General features: G+C 45.2%; 1 protein-coding gene across 3 annotated transcripts in view; it reads right to left on the minus strand.

The window, feature by feature from the left end:
- Positions 1–27515, minus strand: part of GLI3 (GLI family zinc finger 3) — a 269638-nt gene that overhangs the window by 87204 nt on the left and 154919 nt on the right. For all 3 annotated transcript variants that reach the window (XM_077864117.1, XM_077864116.1, XM_077864118.1), the window contains one exon: positions 27324–27429. In XM_077864117.1, the coding sequence (XP_077720243.1) occupies positions 27324–27429 (106 nt within the window). The remainder of the gene's footprint in view (positions 1–27323; positions 27430–27515) is intronic.

Genomic DNA, 27515 nt, shown 5'->3' on the forward strand with positions numbered 1-27515 from the left:
GTGGGACGCGATCCCGGGTCTCCAGGACTGTGCCGTGGGCCGAAGGCAGGCGCTCAACCGCTGAGCCACCCAGGGATCCCCAAAGTGAGGCTTTTTATTTGCTAATCAGATGCCACTTTTGGTGGAATAAAATTTTAAAATGCCGAGTTTTCTAAATTTCCATGTGAGCACAGTGAGAACTCCACCACCTAAGAACAGCTGTTTCTTTTTTCAAAGCCTTCGCTTGAGGCTTTCCATACCCACCCAGAAATTAGTAAAAATTACTTGCCGCTTACATCGAAATCGGCACAGCCGGTCAGCTTACCCTACCTCGGCTCTTTATGACAAGCCAAGTTAGCTCGGTCTGGTTGCTGAGATCCCGAGTTCCACTTAGACACGCTGCTACTGTAGAGCAGGGGGATGCTCCAATTCCTTAACTCACGTTCTACTGAAAAGGAAAATCCACTTTTCCAGCCCCATTCAAAAGTAATTACTATGGGGACTATGGGTGGTTCAGTGGTGGAGCATCTGCCATGGGCCTGGGGCATGATCCCGGGGTCCTGGGATCGAGTTCCGCATCGGGCTCCCTGCACGGAGCCTGCTTCTCCCTCTGCCTGTGTCTCTGCCTCCCTTTGTGTGTCTCTCGTGAATAAATAAATAAAATCTTTTTTAAAAAATAATTACTGCAAATACAAACTTATCTGTAGATTTATGATGAGAGATCAGCACAGCAGAAAGGTGGAAAAGCAGACATTTCCAGAAATCTATGAGATGCTAGCTCTCCTAGACAAGCTCGTCTCATGATCCACAACAGTACGGACTACAGACCAGTGAGGGCAGTGGCATATGTTACTGGGTTTTTTTCCTTTTAGACAAAAATCATAACCTGTAATTTTTCTGAAATCCAGAATTGACAAGGGTAGTAAGAATATTCCTAGAAGCCTAGCTTCCATTTGAAGAATCATGCATGGGGTGGAGGGCGGGGGGGATCAGCATCCAGAACAACATGAAAATTATGGAGGTGGGACGGGGCAGTCACCAATCCCAAAGACACAGGGAGCCAGGAGCCAGGAGAGGCTTCCCAGGATGTCTGACATCTGCACCTGCCCTCACCCACTTGACCCACTCCCATGAACATAACTGTTACAGGAGCAGCCACGAGTGAGGAATCGACCTGGTCGCAGTGTCCCTGCAGGACACCAGGGCCCCGCCCTCCCTGACGCTCCCGGAAGGAGTCATAGCAAGGAAGAGGGCTGGTTCTTCGTGGAGGTGAAGTCTGAACCTTCACCCACTATGGTGAAGGTCACATTCATGCACGCCCCTCCCAGGACATGATGTTGAGGGGACAGGGGGTCACCGATTTGCAAATGATGGGATAAGACATGCCTCCAGACAGGAATGGAAATAAGAAAGCTGGAAGCTGATTGCCCGAAAGTCACAAAGCATCTAGTACTCCAAGGCCAGACGTCCCCAGGGGACAAATAGGAAAATGCTTAATAAGGGTCACCCAGCAAGTGGGCCACCAGGAGTCCTGGGGACAGGGGAGTCCGACCCCCACAACAGTGGTACCCCGGGAGGGTGCGGAGCTAGCTATGTGACCTCACATGCGAGGCCCAGCCTCTTTTACTCCTTTATGGTACAATGGGGAGGATTCCGACCTCCTGGGAGGCCTGGCAAGTTCATCTAAGTAGAGCCTCGTGTACTGAGCCTGGCATCAAATAAAGGCTCAAGGCAGGCACACATACAGATTATGCTCCACTCCTAACACAGACACACATATAATCCAGACGTGTGTACGTGTGTATGCACACACACATATAAATACACCCCAGACATATACGTACACACAAATAGACACGCGTGCACGTTAGGGATGGCAGACACAGCAGACTAGGAGATTTTCCTACACTGAAATACTGGAACCCTCTTTTCAAAGCATACCGTGTGGCACAACCATTCCTGTCTGCTCTGTTCCCCGACCCGACCGCGCCTTGGAAACACCTCCTTGGATTTCCACGTAAAATCACAGAACCACACGAGGTGGTTAAAACACAAACTCAGCAAACAAGTGCAAGAGGTTTGAAAAACCTGGATGTGAATTTAGCCTGGCACTGACTGTCACTCCAGATAAGCTGCCTTATACACCCAACAGCAACAATAACTCCCTCTCGGGGCTGCCACCACCGCGAGGTGCACTGGGCACTCAGTAAAGGTGGTGCTAGTTGAGGGTCTTGGTGGCTGACAGACCCAGGGGCTCCCGGGTGGCTCAATCAGGTGAGCGTCTGCCTTTGGCTCAGGTCATGATCCCGGGGTCCTGGGGTTGAGCCCCACGTCAGGCTCCCTCCTCAGCAAGGAGTCTACTTCTCAGTCTCCCTCTGCCTCTCCCTCTGCTTGTGTGCTCTCTCTCTCTTAAAAAAAGAAAAAAAATCCCAAAAAACTTCTTTGTGTGCATGACTCTAAACTCAGCAAAGAAAAGTCCACATGGCAAGACTTTTGGAGGCTCATTTCTAATTTTCTTGCTGTTCCAAATTCTTGGCAGCTAGATCATCTATCAGTTATAGTTAGTTTTAAGCAGTGAAGCATATCTGAGAGGGCAGGGCAGGTGCTAAACGAAACAGGTGGATGTGTTCACTGTCGTATGGAAGCACCACGGAAGATTATGATCAGAGGGTCAGATTCTGTTGGAGGAGGAGATGCTGAGAAGTGTGGAAAAGGCACCCACAAAATCTTCCACACAAATGACATACATTATTTCGCAAACGATCATAAACTTGACCTGGTCAAGATCTGCCAAGCTCGCTAAAGATCTTCACTGAGGATTACAGCACCACCTGGGAGAGAAATCCCAGGTGTCCCTTCCTTGGTTTGCAGATTTAGTAGATAACAGGGATGGAACTGAAGACTGTGGTTGGTTCCTGTGCCCTTCTCTGCTCTCTCCTGGCCTTGGAGCCGTGCGTGGCTTAGTCACTGAAGGTGGCACAAACCATGGAGAGAAAAACCAAAACAGGAAACATTCTGGGAAGAACCCTGACCCCCAGAACAACATGGAGAACAGAGATTCCGTGCTGGTTATGTTGTAGCCAAAGGGCATAGAGATATGCTTGTGACCCTCCAAACTAAATCATACAAACTACTGTCTGGAAAAAAAATTAAAATAAATAAATAAATAGACAGACAGACAGATAGATAGATAGATAGATAGATAAATAAATAAATAAATAAATAAATAAATAAATAAATAAATAAATGAAAGAAAACCCTACTGTCTGGGAACCAGATGCCCCAACTGCAGAGGGCTGTCAGGACCCAGCAGAGGGGAGCCCTGATGTCCCATGACCTCTGCACGCTGGCTCGTGTGTGCAGGGCCCGGCGCACCCCCTCAGGGAGGACGTCACCTGTGCCACTTCCCCCCATCTGCTCTTCCGAGGCCACGAGGACCCAGGGAGCGGCTGTCAGCGTGGCTCCGTATCGCCCGGCAGAGAAATGCAGCATACCCTCGGACAAGAAGGAAGGTGAGGATCATCTTGGTGTTCTCCCAAAAGACAATACAGCAATATAAAAAGTTGTGTTTGGGGAGGTAATTTGACTTCAGATTATTATTATTATTATTTTGACAAAGTCCTGCCAATAGATTATGGTGAAAAAAAAAAGTAGAGGATTCTTATTCGAGCATTTTTCTAAACAGTATCCTATGATAACCTTAAAAAACAAAAGCACATAGTGCAGAGAATAACTGGACTTCTTAGTTAGAATGAAATATCATTATATAATCTGATTTGTTACTGCCTTTTCATCTATCTTATTGGGTTACTAAAACGCCAAGATTAAAATCACAGAATTTAATCACCTGCATTACCCATTATGAGAGCATTAAACCAGGTTTATGTGCTGGATGATTACAATCACACTTGCATTGCCTGGGACACTGGAAAAGTACACGTGCTCCTTGCACCTTCACATGAGGGCTCGAACTATCAGAAGACTGAGATGTTGGGGTTTTTATTACGTAACAAGTTTATTTTTTGTTTAATTCTGTTCTTCGTATAACAAGTAGATACTCTTCATATTCAGGAAGTGGCCTAACAGAGAACAAAGGGGAGTTATCCCTTATAATGTATTTTTCACCAACTATTTAATTATTCAATAAGCACAATTTTAATAAATCACAACGTATAATAAAAATTAGCTTTCCATCCAGGGAGGGAAACAAATAACAGAAACGTCCACAGTTAATACACCAGGCACAGCCAGAAATTTGCACAATCCTGGACTTCATCTCCTCCTCTGTTCAAGGGCGAGCTTCCAGATAACCTGTGACCCAGAAGCATCCTGCAACCCTGAAATGTGCAGGTGGTTGTGCTGGTCACTTGCCATTTGCCAGCCTCACCCCTGCAACCACTGCATGCCCAGGAAGGCTGGGCCGCAGGGCCTGACGTGGAGGGCCGACTCTCCCCTTCTGGACTCTACTAATGAGATGCACGGGCAGGAGCTAAGGCGGAGGGAAGAGTCAAGGCGTTTATTCCACTTACTTCCTCTTGCTGGCTGGAGCTGTGCTGGTGGCATTTCAATGCCCACGGCCACGGCTCTGGAAGCGTGAGCCCTTCCTAGGATCTAGTCTTCGCTGAATCACTCTTCCCTCCCTACACACCTTCAGATGAGGGGTGGTAACCACTTCCAACTTGGGTTAGTCCTGGGGGCTTTTATGGTCACTTTGGGGTTCTTTAGCCTTGCCCACCCCCGTGTAACACCTGCTCCATTAAACTGCCACAGCCCTGTCGATAAGATGGTTTCATTGCACATCCTAGTGTCATCATCTTTACAGCTAAAGAGTATTTCCCCCAAATGTATAACTGGCTCCAGCCTTGTGCAAACTTACCATGTTGGATTTTAGGGTTTAAAAACTACATGTGGGGTTCCCCACCTGGGTGGCTCAGTGGGTTGAGCATCTGCCTTTGGCTCAGGTCATGATTTCCAGGTCCTGGGATTGAGCCCTCATCGGGCTCCCTGCTCAGCAGAGGAGTCTACTTCTCTCTCTCTCTCTCTCTCTCCTTCAGCCCCTCCCTACCGCTTGTTCTCTAAGTCAATAAATAAAATCTTAAGAAAAATAACTACACTGATGAATATTCCAGTATGTTCATTTGATATACATTTTATGGAAAATCCACTTACTTAGGATTCCCGTTTGATTTCAGAACTTGGAGGAAGTTCAGCAAACATACTATCTGATCATTTAGTCTTTGCTTTCAAAGAGTTCATAGCCAAATAGAATGAAAGGCATACACACGTGAGTATCTCTAAGAGCAAATGCTTTCTCAAGAATCAGAAGGCACCAACGGGAGGCTTCCAGGATGCATGGTGGTCACAAAGAATATGGAATGTGAATGGGACTGCAAAATGTACATATGATTTGAATAGAAGTGGACACTGAAGAGGAAGGTTAGAATATTGTTAATCATACACATTAATGCTAGGGTGCTGAGTATTATCCTAAATATATATATTCTAAAGATTTTATTTATTTATTCATGAGAGAAATAGAAGGAGACAGAGACACAGGCAGAGGGAGACGCAGGCTCCCTGCAGGGAGCCCGATGCGGGACTTGATCCCAGGACCCCAGGATCACGCCCTGTGCCAAAGGCAGGTGCTCAACTGCTGAGCCACCCAGGTGTCCCTCTTACATATAAAATTTAAGAGTTATAGTTCATTTCTTTAACATAACACAAGAGAAATACTTGTGTTTTTGGTAATTCATCATTTCAAAGGATTTTTAAGAATGACTTTCTTATTTTTATTTTCTCCTTATGTCTGAGTATAAAAGGAGTTTGCATCCATAAATGGAAACGTTGAGATTATTGTGAAGGAACACTAAGAAACAGTTATTCCTTATGTCCCAAGCTATTTGGGTTGAACCAATGTCAATATTTCAACATAATTAGTATGAGCATTTTGGGGGGCACTATGCACATCTTACATAGTCAAATAAATTCAATATATTTGAATTATATTTCTCCCTCAATATTAAAATATTTCTCTAATATCATTTAAGAGACTCTACACAAACATCACCAGTAAGTGCAATGTAGATGAAAACCATCATTAGCGATCACTGACCATCCACAGAATGTCTAAAATTTCAAAAAGGGGCAGTGGCAAGTGTTGATGAGGATTTGGAGCAACAGGAACTCTCCAACAATGTGAGTGTGAGCCAGTGCAACCCCTTTGGAAAACAATTGGGCATTAGGAACTCACATGAATGCACACCCTATGGTCCAGGCATCCCTTTCCTTGGTGTAGCCACAATAGTCGTGTACACACATGAGCTACAATCTACTAGACTATTCAGAGCAGTGTTATTCACTCATGTTAAAATTGGAACCAACCAAGCATCTATCAACAGTAGAATGGGGGGGGCACCCAGCTGGCTCAGTTGGTAGAGCGTGCAACTCTTGATCTCAGGGCTGTGACTTCAAGCCCCATGCTGGGTGCAGAACTTACTTAAAAAAAAATAGAATCTTAAAACAAATGAATAGTGGAATGGGTAAATGATTCATACAACAAAATAGTGAACAGCTATGAAAATGAACATGGGTGGCTCAGAAGTTGAGCGTCTGCCTTCAGCTCAGGGTGTGATCTCGGGGTCCTGGGATCGAGTCCCACATTGGGCTCCCCATAGGGAGCCTGCTTCTCCCTCTGCCTGTGTCTCTGCCTCTCTCTCTGTGTCTCTCATGAATACATCTTTAAAAAAAAGGAGGGGGGGAATCCCCGGGTGGCGCAGTGGTTTGGTGCCTGCCTTTGGCCCAGGGCGCGATCCTGGAGACCCGGGATCGAATCCCACATCGGGCTCCCGGTACATGGAGCCTGCTTCTCCCTCTGCCTATGTCTCTGCTTCTCTCTCTCTCTCTCTCTCTCTGTGTGTGACTATCATAAATAAATAAAAATTAAAAAAAAAAAGAAAAGAAAATGAACAAACTGCACTGTGAACAAAGTACAAAATCTCATAATGTTGAGCAGAAGAAGCCTGGCACAAAAAGAGGATAATACACTGTATGATCCCATTTATGTAAAGGTCGATAACAGACAGATCTAAATGTTAGCTTTAGGATAGTCAGGATAATGTTTATCCTGGTTAGGTGGATAAGTGTATAAGGAGGGCTTCTAGGGCACTGGTGTATTTCTAGACTTGGTTAGTAGTTAGAGGTTTTCACTCTGCGATAACTCATTATACTTCATTGAGCTATATGTGTACATTTTGTGTACTTTTCTGTTTGTGTCCTATTACTACCATTTTTTTTAAAAAAAGGATACACACATTTATATGTGTCAAATATATCAACATTTTTCACAGTGGCTTCAACCGTTTCCATTAAATTCAGATAATCGAAGAGATACACACGTGTATTTTTCAAAATTTGCAAATCATTGATGCTTAAAAATACCATAAATAAAAATATATATACTGCTGTTAAGCAGACAGTGTAGTTGACACATTAGTGTAAACGATGAGAGATGGGCTTCCGTAACGTTAATTCTGGGGGAAGAAAGGCCCTGCTAAGCCAACCAAAGGGAGAGACCAAGGGAATATCTCCAATCCCTGTCAGTCATCTCCTTCGGCAGCCAAAACTATGTTCTACAGGTATCACGTGAATAATGCAACGGTTTGTGGCTAACTTTGATCTTATTCCCTCCTGGGAAGACTGCAAAAAAAATAATTTGACAAAATTCACCTCCATTCTGTACTATAAACATAATTTTTACTAACAGATCGAGATCTCATGGTCAGGAAAATCGTCAAAGAATTTAAAAAGAAAGGCCACTCAAAGGGCACAGCATAGGCAATACAGTTGATGGCATTACAATTACGTCACATGGTGCCAGAGCGTAGCTACGCTTGTGGTGAGCCCTGCGAAGGTACAGAGTTGTCCAGTCTCTACATTGCGCACCTGAATCTAATGTAACAATGTGGGTCAACTCTACTCAAATAAAAACTAATAATAAAATAAAATAAAAAATCTATTCAAGTAACTACAATAACAAGAGTTCTTAACAGACATATCATTGGTTCAAGTAAACACCTGGAGCTAAACGACCACGTCCCATAGTATGAGTCTTCGTTGGGTCCCAACTCTTGGAAAAAGACACCCAGTGAGTGTCTGTAACAGTTTACAAACAAGGGCAGAAGAGAGAGAGCCAGGCTGGAAGCAGGATCTCTGATCCAAATGGCAGCTGACAAACCAGTTCCTAAATAACCTGTCATCAGTTTTGAATAATTCAGTTCCATGAATGCAGAGTGTATTTACTTCTTTTTTAAAGATTTATTTATTTATTTACTTACTTATTTATTTATTCATGAGAGACACAGAGAGAGAGAGGGGCAGAGACACAGGCAGAGGGAGAAGCAGGCTCCATGCAGGGAGCCCGATGCAGGACTCGATCTCGGGACCCCAGGGTCACGCCCTGAACCAAAGGCAGACGCTCAACTGCAGAGCCACCCGGGCGTCCCTGCAGAGTGTATTTAAATTATTATTTTTAGCAGCCTCTTTCGTTGCCCTATTAGACTCCAAATATTCCATACAAAGGTGTACTTCTTTTTCCAATGTGTAATAAATACAAAAAGCCATCTTCTTTATCTTCTTTCCCCAATTACTCTACAGTTTGTGAGAAAAATAAAACCATTTAAAAAATTAAATTATGTGGGTTTTGAATTAATACAATGTATAATGTTATATTTTAATATGTAACTTGCATGTTATATGTTACTAGGTTATTTATAATAGAATTAATGCAAATATAAGGACTAACTGTTAGAAGAACTAATATGTTGTATTTTCCTTCACAAAGTCCACAGAGATATGGCTTTGATGAGAAAACCACTCTGGCTCCCCCGTGCACAGGTTCAGGTGTCCAGCTGTGATTCTTTTCCTGACCTGACGCCTGGCAGATGGAGGGACGGAGAGCTGTTCTCAGCGGTCAGCCTCTGGAGCATTTAATGGGGCCCTGTTTTCTCGAGAGCTTCCCACTGGTTTGTGGTGACACAGCAAATGACACTGTCTTTTTCTCCACCTTCCCTAACCAACAGGTTGTCCCTTTGAACAGTCAGGATGCTCTCTCTTTCTCCATGGGGCAAGCCACGGGGGCGGGAGGCCAGTCCAGCCAGGCCCAGCCAGGGCTCCAGGGGTCCTCCCGTCTCACTGCTCCCCCCCACCCCACCCCACCCCACACACCGGCCCCTTTCTCTCCCTGCAGCAGGTCCATGTCACCAGGCCTAAGACAGGTGTGACGCTGCGTGAAGATCTTTAAAAGTCTGCTTTGCTCCAAGCTCCTCAGGCCTGGATGGAAGCAAAGCAGTGCTGTAGTGTTCAACTGTCAGCAAGAAGGTATGCATGGAGCTTCGAGCCTGGCTCTGTCCCACGGGAAGGTCTCAGGAAATGCTGGTCCTGACGACCAACACGTTCCTGGCTGCTGCTGTCAGTACTAGAGCTCTGGGTTGGGTAAGGCCAAAGTCACCCAGCTTCTGTGGCCTCCTCGTGTCCTGACTCCCTAGCACCCCAAAGGACGGGAGCTGTTCTGCAGCCAGGGTGAGCCAACGACCTGACACCCCAGGTGTCACTTAGAAGCACCCCATGTCACCTCTCGTGGCACAGCAAAGAAACTACTGACTTGACTTGACCTTAGTAAAATGAACAGGGTTTCTCCTCTCTAGAAAGTAAACTCAAGGGCATGGTTATTCTTGGTTTTAGTTCAAAAATTCATTGCTATGAGAAAAGAAAAAAAGAGGGGGCGGGGGCGGGTGGTGGACAAAAATCTCAAAGTCTGATTTCTCTGACATTCCTGCCAATTTTCCATTCATTCTAACAGACCTTATTTTTTTGGAATCTAATGAATTACCAATTCTATCCAAAAGCAGCATTCAAAGGGGCAAAGTAGTGTTCTTTTCCAAAAAGAAAACACACAGCAGAATAGAAAGAAACTGGGACACAATAGTGTGGGTGACTTGGCACAGGCCTAAGTCCCGTGAACTAAGTATCCAGAAAAACCCCAGGCCACGTGGCATTTGTTCACTGCTGTTAGGTTTTCTGATAATGTCGAGTCCTATCAACCATCATACATTCTTTGGGACGGACTTTTGGATCTGAACCGTGATACCCACCAGGTATAAAGAGAAAGGACCAGAAAAAAAAAAATTCAATTTGAACTGAAACTCAATTAGAACACAAGAAATTCAGTTAGAACTGCTGGATTTAACCAACTCAACAAACAAGTGTCTGTGGCTTTTATGTCATTTACTTGGAAATTTGAACAATTTACAGTAAAGAGGCATTTCATAAATCTTGAGAGCCCAAAGCCAGGATCTGTTATTGAAGTGAGAGGTCACCCAGCAGGAGGCTTCAGATACTGGATGGAAATAACTAGAAACAGGAAGTTAGCTTCCAACAGTTTTAATCCTTGCTTCATGTTCGGTCCTCTTGCAGGTGGTGTGGGGGAGATTTCTACCCAAGACAAGGGAGCATCTGGAATTCTGAGCCAAGAAGAGGATGAGGCTTCTGTTTTAATTTCCACTTTAATGGGTTACTTCAAGAACCAGCTAGAAGATCCCTCCTCTGGCACGCTGAGCTTAGGTTTGCCTTCCACTAGCCGGTGTGGACTTTTTCCATGTTGCATCACCATCACAGTCCTCAAAATTATTATTATTACTATTAACCACTGACTAGTGTCTTCTCAGGGTTGTTTCTTATGCTCACTGACTCATACTCTCCATCGCTCTTTAAATCATCCTTATTTTAAGGGATCGTAGGGACGTCCAACAAGGGGCCATTATTAATTATCTAAATGGCTCTCCTCCAGAACAACATCCCCGAGATTTGCTAGGGCCCTCTGGCCTAGTAAAGGTAAAATAGTGGGCCCTTTTAGTTTGGCAGGCTATTTAGATTTCACTGGCAACAGACCTGTAGGACTCAACTGCGTGCTACGAGTCTCAATATTCCGGAAGTTTGACCCCTGGGAAGGTATCAAACTTTTCAAAAAGAAATTAAATAAGGCAAAGGAGTGTATCTAATGAACCAGGGAACAATTTGTCTACGTCACTCACAGGAAGGAAGCATTAATGCCCATGTAAGGAGATAAGAAGTTCCCAGGATTCTGGTTCTCCTGGCTTCAGAGCACTTTGTCCCAGGCACACGGAGGAACATCATGGAAAAACAGACACGGAGCCTGGTGCCTGGGTAAGGGCCCAAGAGGTCTGCGACTGCATCCCTGTCTTCACAGTGAAAACCGAGTCAAGTGAACCGAAATGTTGAAAGGACAGGCTGGAATTACCCGATCGTAGTACCCTTGGAGAACCGGCCTAGGGCCACACACGTCCCCCATACGGTTCTTAGGGCTTTCCTTGGCCCACTGGGAAAATGTGAGCCTTGGGCAGAGATGATTTCCATCCCAGCCACCAGGTTTAAAGTCTCTTTGGTCCCACAATCCAAACGTTTCTACGATTTAAATCATTTGTCCCTGCCTGCCATTGATTAGCTCTGACATCTAATGTTATACCGTCTGCCCCTTGAATAAAGTTTTGCTGAAAATTTAGGGACTCTCTAGTTGAGTGTCCCACAAATGAGATCTCATTTTCTTTCCTTCCTCCCCGTCTGGAATGGCATATTCCATCACCACAGCGACTCACGTCCCCCCCGGGCCGCTGTGGACTTCAACTTTGCTATTACTCCCAGGAGAAATGAAAGGGTCTGCTTTTATGCTGATTGGATTTGGAGGGTGATTGATTAGAAAAAAGTGGGACCACGTAGCCAGGCCAAAAGCTCAGAACTGAGCCACAGCTTAGACACTAAAGGAGCTTTTTTACCAGTGAGTTCACAGCTATTAGATATTTTTATATTAACAACACTTCTCCCATCCAGGTTTGTGCATTTTATCTTTATTCTTTCAAATCCTGAAATTGCTTGGATAAGAGGGAGGGCTTATATATTATACACACACAGACACACACACACAGACACACAGACACACACACATTTCTAAGAGCAGCCTGAACTTTTAGGCGAAATTGAAGAGGCTTTGTGTCAAGTACAGCTAAATCCAGCCTTTTCCATATCAAGCCTCTGCTAGAAAATTACTGTGCAGATGATAAGGCAGAAAGATATAATAAAAAGTGACTCTACTCAATTTACACTGCAATATTGGTATGACTGAATATTTTTCATTCAGGGGCCTGATAAAATCGCTAAACTGTATTGCAGATAAATAAAGGAGGCTTCTGTCAAGAATAAACACCATTAATCATGAAGTCTTACCCTCGGAGAGCCTGTGCTATGCATCTGCACAAATACACCAACAGCACCGGCACGCAACACATGCTTCCCTCCTTTACAGGGTTCCAGGCTGAAGCTGTCCTTCCTTGCATTTTGTAGGATTCAGTTAGCAATAGCATTTCCCAAACACTGTCTACATTTTAACTTTATAGCCCCGCAACCAGGTCCATTATTATAACATTTAGGAAAAATTGGCTGTGCTCTTGGGGGGAAAAAAATGAACTTGACAATGAAACAATTTTTTCCTGCTGACTACAGACCTACAGACACAATACGTATGTGCAATCTATGAGATAGACTGTATTTCATCAAAGCGAAGATGCTATTGATCTAAAGACACGATATTATTTTAGGTACCACTAAAAATGACAATACTTAACACTTGCCATTTTTGCTTTCTACTTACTAAAAGGGGGCTTTGAGACTTAGTCCCACATAGGTTTTTATCATGTAGCACTCTAGCACTGGCCCAGCAAGGAAAATATAAGACAAAAGAATTTCATTCGGAGATCCTCGAAACTTCCTCACGAACACCTCTTCACCAACAGCCACGGTGAAACACTACAGATCATAAGACACGCTCCAGTTTCAGAGCTGGGAAAAGGATGCACCAACTTAGCATAGATGTAAGTATGGAAGTATAACAGGTACATATTAGGTAATTCTGCTATTTGTCAAATATCTGTGACGTACCAGACACTGGTCGAAGTACCAGCAATCTGCTCCTTCACTGAGTTCCTGATCTAAAATGGGGTTGGATGATGACACTGGGCTTGCATAGCAGAAATACCTAAATACCGAAGCTGGATTCAAACCCAGTCTATGATTTTAAACACAAAGGAAAACTATCCCAAAACAAACACAGGTATGTGCATATAGGCTCCCTTACATTTATATTTTAAGATTATTGAGGCTCTTAATGGAACCAATGGCATGGCTTTCCAGTTATCTTTTTATTCCAAAGGCACCCCGTCTGAACTTATATTCAAATAGCTCTTATGTGCTGGTGGCACCTCGAGGTGCAAAACATCACTTAGAAAGTATGAGAGAGGGGATCCCTGGGTGGCGCAGCGGTTTGGCGCCTGCCTTTGGCCCAGGGCGCGATCCTGGAGACCCAGGATCGAATCCCACGTCGGGCTCCCGGTGCATGGAGCCTGCTTCTCCCTCTGCCTGTGTCTCTGCCTCTCTCTCTTTCTCTGTGTGTGACTATCATAAATAAATAAATTAAGAAAAAAAAAGAAAGTATGAGAGAGCGTGGGGGCATGCCCTGGGTATGGGCAAGATGCTCACAGCAGATGCTCACGTAAGGAGAGGCAAGAGACAAAAATGACAGGAGGGCGTATATGTATTAGGGCCGCGGTGTTTTCATATTCTATTCCTATTCCTATTGCCCACACGCAAGGGAAAAACAAGGGGAATAGACCTAAACTTGCCGATGACAACGGGATGTTAAGAAGGGATCTTATAGATCATTTATTCCAACTCTTGTCCCTCTCAGATGAGAACAAGGAGGCCCAGAGAAGTCAGAGAAAGTATTCAAGAATCCAGTGAATTCGTGGCAGAGCTGAGAATGGGACTTCGCTGGGGCCTACACTTACTTTGAAAATAACTTATAAACTGATTTTAAGAAGAGATCATCAGAAGCCATATGCCAACGGAGTTATATTTGAATTTTCTGAAATTACACTTAGAAACCCAAGAAAACAGCATTATCATGGGCTAATGTAACGAACATTGTTTTCCGGGATGCTCAGAGGTGATTACTGAGCGAAAGTGTAATCCAGTCCTGCTTCTAAGGGAGGCCTAATTGTGTTGCACAGGAAGTATTATGGCAGCTGTGTTTCAGCTCATTGGGGGATCTGTTTTCAGAGCCCACTCCAAGGAGAAAGGGCCTCTTCTAGACAAGAGAGGTTAACTCCCACCTTCCCGACAAATCCTCCCTGCCTGAAGAAGAACCTTGATCCCACAGAGTGAATGCATATAGTTGCAAAAGAGAAGACTAACGAGGGCCCCTCCCAGAAAGTCTATGGCACACAGTTTATGGCCATCGCCAGGCTCACAAAGATCAGAGACCCGGTTCAAACCAGGCCCAGCAAAAAGAGAAGAGGATCTCGAGGAACCAGAACCACGCCGGGCCACACTGTCGGGGGCCTTCCGCAGTTCACTAAGGAAGAGCTTCTGTATATAGAGAGGAATTTATACTGCATACAATTTTCATCACAGGTTGTATGGTCAATCGGTTCCAGCAAGCTCCTGGGTCTTCAGTTGGGAGGTTCTGAGTCAAAACTACTTCCAGACACACGATCAAGAAATGCAGGCTCCCAGTTGGGTGCAGCGCACCCCACCTGCCTGTGAAGAGTCCAGATGCTCACGCATGAAAGAATGAATTCATACAGAACCCATGTTCACTCAATGGGTGAACAGACCAGATCTCTGATAGAATTTTGTTTTACTTTTTTTAAGATTTATTTACTTATTTATTTAAGAGACAGGGAGAGAGACAGAGACAAAGAGCATGGACGGTGGGATTAGCGGTGGAGGGAGAGGGAGAGGGAGAAGCAGACCCCCCCCCCCCATTGAGCAGAGACCCTGACACGGGACTCGATCCCAGGACCCCTGAGATCATGACCTGAGCCAAAGGCAGACGCTTAATCGACTAAGCCACCCAGGTGCCCCAAGAATTTTGTTTTTAAGATAGCTAAAGTTTGTTCAATGGTATCACAGCATTTTATGGTTACCTAAAATGAAGGTATAACTTATTAAACAGACATTTAATCTTTATTAACAGAGGTTTAAAAAACTGTAACTCCTAAGTTCGCTAATCGTCCCTCTCTGTCTCGAGTCATAAACCAACACTTCAGAAAATGACATCTGTGCACAAGAAAATAGAATGGCCAGGATTAAGACTATCTGAATAATTTTTATTACTATTGTTCCTTATTTCTACACAGATGGAGGTGCATTTTATGCAAATGATGACGAAATCCCTCCAAAAAGTAAATTTAACTTAAATGGTGCTAATGGGCTCTCTGGCTCCCCGAGCAGGACCACTTCAGTCCCTGAAGATTTAAATGTTCAGTGCAGTGCCCCGCACCACCTCCACGCCCACCGAGCGGAAACCAAGTGACCTGAACCCCAGCGCTGATTCAACAGCAGCTCTGCTGCTGCCCTGGAGCGCCGCGCCACCCTCTCACTAATGAGGCTACTGGTGTCTTTGGGCGTCCACGTTAGGGGCACTTCGGAAGCCCCCTGCCTGGCACAGACCCACGGCAGGTCGAACCGGTGGACTAATCACACAGGCCGGAATCAAATGGGCTGGAAGAATCTGGAAACTTGTGGCTCCCAGGAATGCAATTCATGCAGAAAAGCGTTGTCAGAGCAAGGCCAGGGAACCTCGTGGGAAGAAAGCAAAATAAACAGTTCAACAAAGAAAACAAAGAAGGGCCAATAGCCTTTTCTAAAGCTTGAGTACACTGAGCCTTCAGTGGGGACCTCGGACAAAGGCCTCATCAAAGGACGCCCTTGCAAAGCAAACAGACCAAGAAGGATGTTTCTTTCCGATACACTTGGGGGGGGGTGCGGGCGGTGGGGAAGGGCCTCCACTTTTCATCCCTTGCAATTCAGCCTCCACCTACCTCCCTCCTCCCAACAAACAGAGAAACAGCAGACAACAATAACCCAAATAACTGCCAAGTGCTGTGCCTGCCTGGGTCACAAGATGGGGCAAGGCGGAGAGGCCAACCCAAACTCCACAGGGTGCAACGTATCTCCTGACCGGCCTTCAGGTCACGGGAAGGCCTTCCCGAGGGCACGAGCTGCCAGCGCTGATCCCCGAGGCCTGCGAGCCCCCTTCTAGAGAATGAGCTCAGCCTTGCGAAATGCTCCAGGGCTCCACGCAGGGAACCCCCTCACAGGAGCCCCATGTGACCTGAGCATCCCTCCTTTTGCAGGACGGTGCAGGACCCCTGCTTCCAGCTCCCAGCCCCGCCGAGCCCGACTTCCACTGGGACGGGGATGTAGACCATCTTGTCTCTCAATATCCACGTTATGACACGTATCGCCGTGTCCTGAAACCCAAAGTGACCAGATTTTGATCATTAAAACAAGATTAAAATACTTCCGACTGACCTTCTCTTCCCCTCTTGACTGCTTCCATTAAGATGGAAGATCATGTGGCATAATCTCGAGGACAAACTGAAACTGCCACACAGAAAATGGACAGAAGTGAGCGCCACATGTGTGCATAACACAGTATACATAGGATAGATTTAGTAAAATAGTGGAGAGACATAGAATACTTACTTTAAATAAACCCAATAAACAGATTCGATAACATAAATAGCATATCCCAATAGCCAGCTGGCTTGAACAATACAAGTTGGAGATGTGCAGATTTCACTTACACCCAGATCTGTGTTGATAAATCCGCACAGTACTCTAAGTGTATTTTCTCTTGTGATTTCTTTTTTTTTAAATTTTTTTAGATTTTATTTATTCATTCATGAGAGACACAGAGAGAGAGAGGCAGAGACACAGGCAGAGGGAGAAGCAGGCTCCCTGCAGGGAGCCCGATGTGGGACTCGAACCCAGGACCCCGGGATCACGACCTGAGTCAAAGGCAGATGCTCAACCACTGAGCCACCCAGGTGCCCCTCTTTTAGATTTTTTTAGTAATATTTTCTTTTCTCTAGCTTACTTCATTATAAGAATACAGTATATAACACATACGACATAAAAAAAGGTATGTGTTGACTTCATGTTATTGTTAAGGCTTTTGGTCAACAGCAGACTAGTTAACAATCAGGTTTTTGGGGAGTCAGTAGTTACACGTAGATTTTCGACTATAATGGGTGGGGGGTCCGTGCCCCAACCCCCCAGATTGTTCAAGGGCCAACTGTAATTCTAACATTAATCTAGTCTATCCCAGGCAAATAGTACATGAGAAACCTTTTAAAATCAGAGCCCCTTTTAAGAAAGAGCTCTGATAGCCTTTGTTACTGACGGGCAATTCTGAATTCGTGTCTGAAAACTTTCACTGGTGTGTGCATCGTTTATGTCGAAAACAATGTAGGCTAGGAATATGGGAATTTTGTTCTGTGGGGGAGCCAGAGACTACTTTGAATAGGGGTAAGAAGCATTTTAGCAAGCCCGGAATGCTTTCTTTGGACTCTGTCTTAAAAATGTAAATCATATTCAAGCTACACGGTTTGGTGATTTGTTTTGCAAATGAGGCAGGTCATTTAACTGCCAGTGCCTCCCTCCTGCCAGCCCCCCTATAATAGAGATGCTGTTCACTTCTGATGAACTTGGCAATATTTGGATACCATTTGAATGTACTGAGAAGAGGACTGGTGCCTCTGGTTAGTGCCTTTAACTCATTCCCAGGCAGCAGGAGACACACATTAGCTTTGTGCAGGCCCTGGGGATCCCTTCATGAGCACGGAGTTAACGTGAGTCCTTCAGGCAGAGCTCTGAGTACCTGGGGCTGACGGGGCCTGGTGAGGATGGGGTCCTTAGGAACAATTCACAGGTAAGACTAGTGACTGGTGCCACAGGGTCCTCAGAGGTGAACCTGTAAAAGAATTTCTCCGATTGTGACTACACAGAAGGCATTTTGCTATTAGAGGGTCAGATTGAGGCTGCACATCCTATTCCCTTTGAGGAGTCCCAACCAAGAACTTGTGAATGAGTCTGTAATCTCTCCGAAGCTATATAAGGCAGTTTTAAGTATCTAAAACTTAGAAACATGTGAGATGCTGCATAACCCAGAATAGTAAGTGAGTGGATTTCAGAGAATCTATGGGTTTCGATCACAGACCTTTATCTTTCTTTTCTTTTCTGGCAATGCATGCTCATGCCCTAAAGGCAGTTTCTGCCCCTTCTTACCCTTTTCTCTACTTTCTTTTCTTCCTTTGTGCGGGTTGGGAGAGAGAAAGGGGAGAGGCAGAGGCGCAGGGTATAGATCCAGCATGCACTTGATGTTAATCACAACACTGGAGTTAAAAACCCATGCACCGTCACCAATTCAGCTAGGTCAGCGCAGAAAGCAGGCACGGGACCGGTAAGCCACAGGACCAACTGGCTCATTTTTACCCAAGTGCAAAAGTCCAGATTTTTCTTTTCAAAGTTCTTTTCCGTACAGCGATCTGATGAATGCACTGCCCAAACTCCCTACTTCAGGATGCAGAGGAGTCACACTTTTCCCTGCTAATTCCTTTTAGAGGGCTCAGTTCCCTAGCATCACCAAAGATGCAAAAATCCAGCCAATCTGTTACTCAGGATTCAGAAAGTTAGCGAGCAGGTTTCTGGAATGGTCCACGACCACTATATTTTTTGATGTATGCATTTCACAGGGCAGGGGTAGGGGGTACCACAGTCACAAAAAGAACTGAATGACAAGCAGCCCTGTGTCGTGGGCCTTTGTTCCTCTGGGGAAAGGTCTGAAATGAACTCAGCATGCTGTGCCACTATAGGAAATGGCATGTCTTTGTTTAGTTGGAAAGAGCGGGTTCTGTTACCTAAGCGAAGCAGAGAGGGCCACGTAGTGAGACCCACGGGCCCCTTCCATCCGGGTGACCGTCATCACACCGAGCCAACCCCAAGGTGTCTTCCCATTGGGACAAATGCTGTTCAAGTTCAATTTTCTCCAATGCAGATTTTGAAAAATACATAAAACCACGGCAGTAAATTTCTGTTTTCTTTGAAGCCAGGCTTACCATGAGTGGAAGCATTGTACTCCGAGAAAAAAGTCTGTTACAGTCCAGTACCCCCCAGACCCCCGCAACAGGTTTGACAGCAGGCTCTATAGAGCCGGAGGCTTCCGGTTCAGTGACCGTGAATACCTCCAGTCAATATCTGCTCCCGGACCTGACTGCTGAGCGCAGCATAAAGAACACAGGAATTTTATCCAAGAAGCTGCCGCTCAGGCTCTGTGAATATGCACTATAATTAGGGCCTGCTTTCTCTGCAACCGATGACCGAATTCGGTATTGCAGTCGTTAGAAATACTGCAAAACACAAGAACGTGTGATGCCCTCGGAGGAGCACTTGGCTCCGCGTTCATCTCTTCATGCAAAGTAAAGTGTGTGCTGGTGGGTCTGGACTTAGGCTGCCGGCCCCTTAAAGTTTTTAAGGTTCAGGAACTGAAACTCACCCACATTTTCAGACTGACACTTGGAACTGCGGGTGGAGGCGGGCCTAAAGTCGTTCTTCACAATTAGGCAGGCTTCATGGTATTTTTTCAGTTGGTCATGAGAAATGATAACCAAACAGTAAGAGTTATTATCTTTTCTGAACTGGACAGGCTACGCAATGGAAAATGCTGGGATTAGCCGTCGGAAAGTCTCAAAGTAGAAAATACGGTGAGTGGCATTCGCTTATAAAAAGCAATAAAGAAAGGTGCCTGGGTGGCTCAGTGGTTGAGCATCTGTCTTTGGCTCAGGACGTGATCCCGGCATCCTGGGATCGGGTCCCACCCACATCGGGCTCCCTGCATGGAGCCTGCTTCTCCCTCGGCCTATGTCTCTGACCCTCTGTCTATGCCTCTCATGAATAAATAAATAAATAAATTCTTTTTAAAAACCCAAAAACTAAAGAAAGGAAAATAAAACAGAAAAATGGGACAAAGAGTAGGGGTGGAAAGAGGGTGTTATTTTAGGTTGGGGTCGGCAAAGTTTATCTTTAAGGCCTCGCGGGCCATATCTGTCTGTCTTATGTGCCCAACTCAACCAGGCCCTTGACTGCTAAAGCCGCCTCCGACAACAGTCAATATGGGGTGGCGGTCACTGTGTCCCAATCAAACCTTATTCAGAAAAACAGGCTCAGAGGCTGGAGTTTCCTAAACTTCATTAGACAGTCTTCACAGAAGACTTCTGATAAGGAGACATCAGTGCCAGGAAATGTATGAAGTGAGGGTATCCGAGGGAAGAAGGTTCCAGGCAGATGCGTGTTATGACCTAGTCCAGCATGACTGACGTTCCACAGAGTATACTGCTATCATCACCCATGCCTTGATACGGTCTCCTCGACCCAACTGTCGAGGGCCACCCAATAGGCTACCAAGTCGACAAACCACAATTTACCAACCCACTCCCTGTGGTTGGGTGTGTACATTGTCCAGTTGTTTGGTTTCCCAAATTCTACAGCAGCAAACATTAACGTGTATTTAATGTTTTTGGCTATTGATAGGCTTTTTAGGTCGAAAGGCTTTTTATGGCTTTTCATACTGTCATATTTCCTACCTTAGTAATCGGCATAAGACTCTGACAGCCAGTGACGTTGAGAATGTCCTATCAGGTATTGTTACAATGATTTGTGCTCATCCAGTAAGCGCAGACTAGGCCAGCAAAGTCTCAGTGCTGATTTTCACAAGCAGAGGATAAAAGTCAAGTGTGTGGGGGTGGGGGGGGTCACATCCAATGCACTATTTACTCCCAAGCTGCGTAACCTCTCTGTGTCGAGGCCTCTGAATCTTTAAAATGAGGCTGGTCATATCAACTCCATCACAGCACTGCTCTAAGTTTAACATGGGAAATTATGTAAAGTCTCTAAAATTGTGCTAGCCCATAGCTAAACACTCAAAAATGTCATGTGAGCAGCTAAGGTCGCTATAGCTGCACACGTTACACTATTGTCTTTTTTCCCCCCTTACTTTTGAAATTTTGCTCCTTTTTTGGTTTTGCATTTAAGATTGCTAATTTCATTAACTCTATTTCCATATGAAGGGCCTGGGGATCAGTAATAAATGTCACATAAGGTAACTATGGACTTTTTACAACCAGTAACTGATGTAGTATCAGGGAATGCACCTGGCACCAGAAAGCATCCAATATCGCGGTAAGTGCTTCTATATAATCTTAAGTTTTTACTTATTAAGCTTGTGATTTTGAGTTCTAAGTGTGCTAGCCTTGTTGGTATAAAGGTGACACACTCTAACGACAGTAAAGAAACAAAAAGAAAAGAAAGGTGTCAGCAGCGACCCTGCCCTGGCCCAAGAGAAACAAGCCCTTATTCTTGAAAATAGTATTTATTTAGGAGCTTCTATGCTTAAGATGTGGATTGGTCCCGGCAAATGCAGAGAAACACACAGATGGTCTTTGTACTCAAGAAATGTAATCATAGGGGATCCCTGGGTGGGTCAGCGGTTTAATGCCTGCCTTTGGCCCAGGGTGTGATCCTGGAGTCCCAGGATCGAGTCCCATGTCGGGTTCCCTGCATGGAGCCTGCTTCTCCCTCTGCCTGTGTCTCTGCCTCTCTCTCTCTATCTGTGTGAATAAATAAATAAATGAATAAACAAATAAAATCTTAAAAAAAAAAGAAATGTATACATCTTTTTTTCTTCTTTTTTTTTGGCAGGGGGAGGGGGAGGGGAGTGATTCTTACACAATATTAGCTCTGTCACTACGCTACACTTCACCACCAGTCCTAATAATGGTTATGATAGAGCACTGAAGGGAAAAAAGGACTTTCCTTTGTTAACTTTAAATTGTTCTATTCAAATATTCCAAACTGGGCGTGCCCCCAGATACAAATACAAGGTTTTGCTCCATCTCTGCACTTTACTGAAGGGGAAGGAATAGAATGAAACCACTATTATGTGCATGGCCCCATCACAAGGTTTTAATAGGCAGCTAGACTGGAGGCTGCTTTTGAATAACTATTATGTGAGCTCCCGATGGGTACAGTACCTCCTAAAACAAGCAAGGTGCTGAATGCAGGGAGGGTGGGAAGAAACGAGGGAAGGAAACGCAACAGCAGCACTGGCCATCTACGTATCCGTCCTTTGCCTAAGCTTTTACCATAATGACATGTCTTTTCTTGGACCTTTTCTCCCTGGAAAGAAATGCATTTATTCATACTCCAAACCTGCTACTCATCTGCTTGCTATCGTCCCTAAAAGGCCATCGTCATCATGGAGCAAAGCCGTAGGTATTTCCAGGGCCCTCTATTTCACAGCTAGTATGAGTGGTCTGTTGTGCGTGGAGTCCTCTCCCCAGATGCCACTTGCAGTGGGAAGAGCACCTCTTCTTAGGTGGAATAATTCCACGCAGTCGGGCAGCCCCGGAAAGAGCCACATGGAGTCAAGCAAGAGAATAAAGAGCTGCCGAATAAATCAGAACACGAGTGCTCATCTCCCCCAAGAGAGGGAAGGTGAAGCGGGTTTTCTGGGGTGAATTAGTGACGTGGATGGTGAAGGGTGACAGCCTCTGTGACTGTGGGCTGGGAGCACAGCCCTGTCCACATCCACGGCTCCAGACAAGGGCAGCTCCTGGCTCAGCTGGCAAGGTTCTTGGGGCTTGAATCACCGCCATGGATTAGTAACTAAGGATCTCACTTTGCAAAATGAATTGCAGAGTTCAGTATGAAGCAAACGGACTCTCTGAAATTCAATTCATATTGGTCCGTAAATGAGAACCCTCTTGCTCCAAAAAGCTGTAGGTACAAGACAGACATTTCTTCCAGGGGAAAATTCAGAAGAAATGCAAAATTTAAAACTTTATAATTTGGGTTTCTATGAATAAATACTCTCTGTCTAGTTTTTAAAAAGGACATGCTTACATGAATTTGAACCATTTTTTTTTAGAGCTCACACTCAAAATGCTCATACTCAAAAGAGAAAAAAGTACTTTCTTGATGAGGGTGAATGTTGTCACTTGAACATCTAACTGTATTTTGGGAGAGGGGAGCTTAATATTGCAACTGTCTAAATTCCCAAGTGAAATCCAAAGATGCACACTCATTTTTAGCCTCAAGAGCATCGTGCACCCCCACAGCACACAATGATGCCTCCTGGAGTTATGCAGGCCTGCATGCAGCCCCAAAGAGAACAATGCAAGGCATGCAATACAAGGAGACCAGGAGCGAAAGATCAGCTCCACTCTGGATACACATTCGGGTTCTGCCTTTAATGCTCCAAAAAAATCTCAGAAATACAATAAAGTGCACTCACTGACATTTTCCCAAAACACTGCACTTTTTGGGGGCACCTGGATGGCTCAGTGGTTGAGCATCTGCCTTTTGTCTTGATCCCAGAGTCCTGGGATCGAGTCCTGCATCACATTCCCCGCGAGGAGCCTGCTTCTCCCTCGGCCTGTGTCTCTGCCTCTCTGTGTCTCTCATGAATAAATAAAGAAAATCTTTTGGAAAATGCACTTTTTTTTTTTTTTCCTGGATGGCTTAATAAAACACAGAATCTGTGGTCCAAGCAAACGATTTGAGAGAGCAAGAGACATTCCGGTGTATGGACTGGGCACAAATCCTGGTGAAGTCTGTGGAGCGTAGCTCTCAGAGGAAAAGGGGAAATTCTCCACCTTCAGTGTTCCTTAATTTCCAAACTCCCTGAATTAAAGGAACAGATGCAGGAGCTGTACATTTTCTATGGCAATCTTTAGGTGACGACTCAGGGAAAGGAGATGCCTACGATCCACTGTCCCACGTGTAAGTCCGTGAACCTACAGTCATGATTTTGAGTTGAGAAAGGAAATACTAATAAATTCTACTGTTATTTCCAGGACACTTAATGTGAGTTTCTATGCTCTGTCTACAGTGCGTACCCATGCACTGTGGATGATGCCCTGAGAGGGAGGCAGGGTAAGCTAAAGACACTGCGTTTAACAAGCTGGTGCTTTAATGCAAACGGACGCATTTCCGTACATATTTATAAGGCTTGGTGGTTATTATTAGGCTGTAATTGTAGTTGTTCTAACACCTAATAAGCCATGGTTGGAAAAACAAAGGCAGGTTAATTTGTGATTTCCTCTACTCATTCAGAGGCAAATTAAGTGTCAAACAGCTAATACGGAACATATTTCATTTTATGAGATTTTAATTTAATTCTGCACCATATCGTTGATGCCTTAATATAGGGTGGTTTATCTAAAAAGAGGAGCAATTTATAAACCTCTTTCAATAGAATCTTTAATGATAGGATATGATAGCATAATTATCACAGCGCCTGCCATCCTTCTAAACAGAGACCTGCCAGTGCTTCCATCACCAACACAAATCCTGTTTTCAAGAGACTTCTAATTTCATTTTTAAAGCTGGCACCAGAAGGACAATTATGTGTACAAAATAATGAGAGTATCCCCCCAAATTTGGTCTTCTTATAATTAAAAATGTTTATTCTAAAAACTCCATAAGCTCACTTGATCTCATTTTCTAGAAGACAATTACAGAGCAAGCAATTTGGAACCCGAGTTCTAGATAAAACCATTTTACTCTTAATGGATGTGCTTTTAAGATTTCAGCAACCAAGTCACACTGGCCCAGATTACTCTCCGATCCTAAAATGATCACAGGCGGCCACTCCTAGCACCTCAGAAGGTGGAAAGGCCTGGAAGCAGGTCGTGACTGAGCGAGGCCCGTGTTTCTCAGGCCGCTACCTCGGATGCTGGCTCCCAGCGTGTTCGGAGCTCTGTGCTCTTGAGAGTGCTCACATTTATGTGACGTCATTGAACTCCTCCTGCAGTCTGGAGAGCCAGGAAGGCCGAAAACCGCATTTCCAGGCAGTGAAAGGCTAGGGTAGGTTACCAGAGTTCCCAGGACAGGTGAGTGTGATAAAGCAAGGGTGGGGGGCATTAGAGCGGTCCCGCTCATCCCGCCTCCCAGATGGACAAGCTGAGTGTCCACCAAGCACCTTTTACAGGGTGCCTGGCCGGGTGCTGGGCACTGCCTGCAAACTAGCAGGGGGCAGTGAGCAGGGGCAGGAAATCACCAGAAAGATGATGTACCCCAGGCTAAGGGCACACGTGGGGCGCTAGAGAGATGGCCTTGGGGGCAGGGATGAGCCTGGAAGGAGGCCTTGAGGATGAGTTGCTGAAGCAGGGGTATGTCACACAGAAGAGGAGGGCCACTGAGGGCAATGCGGAGGGAACATACTATTCCAAGGGTGCACCAGAGACACTTATGTCCGAGCCTCCCGGGCCAACCGCATAAGCTCTCGCGTCTCCACCCAGAGCCCTTCCAGGCCTAGCTGTCCTGGGTGGCCATGGACCCACCTTCCCACTGCCCTCTGCATGGGGCAATGACGCCCCCTCTCAGAAGACTCCAGGACCCTCCTCTGGGCCTCGGCATTATCAACTCGCCTCACGTTGTGAATTTGGAGAACTATCCGTTTAGGCAGCTAGGGAACAGTTCAGTCGGTTGTGTGAAAGTACCCTAAGGCTTGGCCAGAAAAGCAGGAAGTCCTAAAACCTATAAAAACCCCAGCTCAGCAGTCATACCTGAAATGCAACCCCCAACTCTCAGGACTTTCCAAACCCGACCTGCCTCAAGCCTGTGTTTTTGTCACAGGCGAGCTAATCCTGAAGGGACAGTGACCAGGGCCCCGGCCGCGCAAGGTATGGGCCACATGAGGGCTTGCTGTTGCTGCATTCTGGCAAAGGACCAAGACGTGGGATTTTTATTGGTAGAGTCATATTTGAATTATTTAATAACAAGGCAAGCGATAATGAACCCATAGGAACTAGCTCATTCCATCATATAACCTCAATCCGGGGGGAAGTTTCTCTATAGCAGTCTTTTTGAAAGAGGAAAGCATTCTGAAATTCCACAGGAAATCTGATATAAATTACCACATCACAGAGACTGGAGTGTGAGAGGGATGAGCCATGTGCATCTCCAAGGCGGGCCTGGCCCTTGCAGGCTCTGTACCCCATGGGGCAGAGCCTCGTGGAGGGCCTCTGAGGTCCCATCTGCCCCGCAAAGCCTCCATACCACAGGACGAATTACATGGCAGGTTTCAGCCTGAACTTGGAATTTCCTTCTCTTTCCGTATAGGGGTTTTTAATTGGCCTCATGGTTTTATTTGAGTATATTTTTAGCAGGCTTCAGAACCCTGTAAATACTTACTTGTGTTTCAACCGAAAAAAAGTCAAAGAATAAGTCACAAGTTTCTGTATTCTCTCTCTATAAATACCCACTTCTCCTTTAATGCTTATGGAAGTCTGCAACACAGATTTATTACTTACCTCCAGGCAAATCTGCTCTGAAATTACAATTCAATAATGGGGGATGGATCCAAAAAACTGTTGGTAAAATATTATATGTGTACTTGGGCATGTAGTTACGGCTGTTAATATCAATTAATTCTGTTCACAGAGGAGGACTTGTTTTAAAACAACTTCATTTTTCTTTGGCACATACGTAATTACACAGCTTAACTAATGGCCATGGAGACGCAATCCACCATCTAAATAACCAGCATTATTCTTCAAAGTATTATTTGTGTTTTTCTAACTTTACTGTCTCAGAATGAAGGGTGATTACCAGATCTGACTAAATGTATACATCAAGGGCCCTTGAATGAAGGGGTGGCCCCTCCCAGGCGCTGGCACCAGTAATTATAGTATCCGACAGTTTTCCGGACATCGCAACAAAAGAATACCACCTTAGTGTGGAAATCCACTGTTCTTTCTACCCCCAACCTGGGTGAGATACTATTTATTTCCACAAAGTGTTCTTCTGCTTCCTGTCCTAACGGATGTGATCACCATCATTCCTTCCCTTTATCTTTGTGTAAATCATGTGCTCGGTCACATGCACCATCCCGTTTGGGAGACCTCCCCATCAATCAAGTCACTGTCGCTCTACACACCGTGGGGGCCCTGAAAATTCACCATAAAAATTTCATGACAATTCATGGCGATCGCTGGGACGGGACTTCCAGGGAACAGAAACGTTAGCATGAAAAACTTCAAACCCAACCTCTCCCACACACCTATTCCGAGTGGTAACTTCCCATTTAGACCTCTACCTTTTTAATTTAGTATTTACGGCCCACAGAACACACGTCAGCACAATATATAGTGAATACTTGCCAGCCACCTAGTGTGACAGGCATTCTTCAGGAAGCGACGGGGATTTGCTTCAGTGAGTCCAGGAACAGATAGGCTTGCCATATTTCAAAAGTAAATCTTACACTTGTATCACATCTTCAAAGCCCAGGAGCCGCACCGTTCACCAAAAGTCGTGAGACAGTAAAAGCTCGTGTTCTGTTCTGCTTCGTTAGTGGGTAAAGTTTGGCTACTTACACATGCAATGGAGGAATCGGAGACGGGTCATAATGGTAACGCCCCTCATGATGTCTTGCATCGATTGGTACAGGAGGGTGGAATGCAGGAAAGAGATGAGAAGGGTCTGAAACAGAAAGAAAATCCAGCATGTATAAAAGGAACGCTCTGCAACAGGATCCCAACCCATGACACAACGCCGCCATACTTCCT

The sequence above is a fragment of the Canis aureus genome, chromosome 21, assembly GCF_053574225.1.
Source record: "Canis aureus isolate CA01 chromosome 21, VMU_Caureus_v.1.0, whole genome shotgun sequence".
NCBI classification, from domain to species: domain Eukaryota; kingdom Metazoa; phylum Chordata; class Mammalia; order Carnivora; family Canidae; genus Canis; species Canis aureus.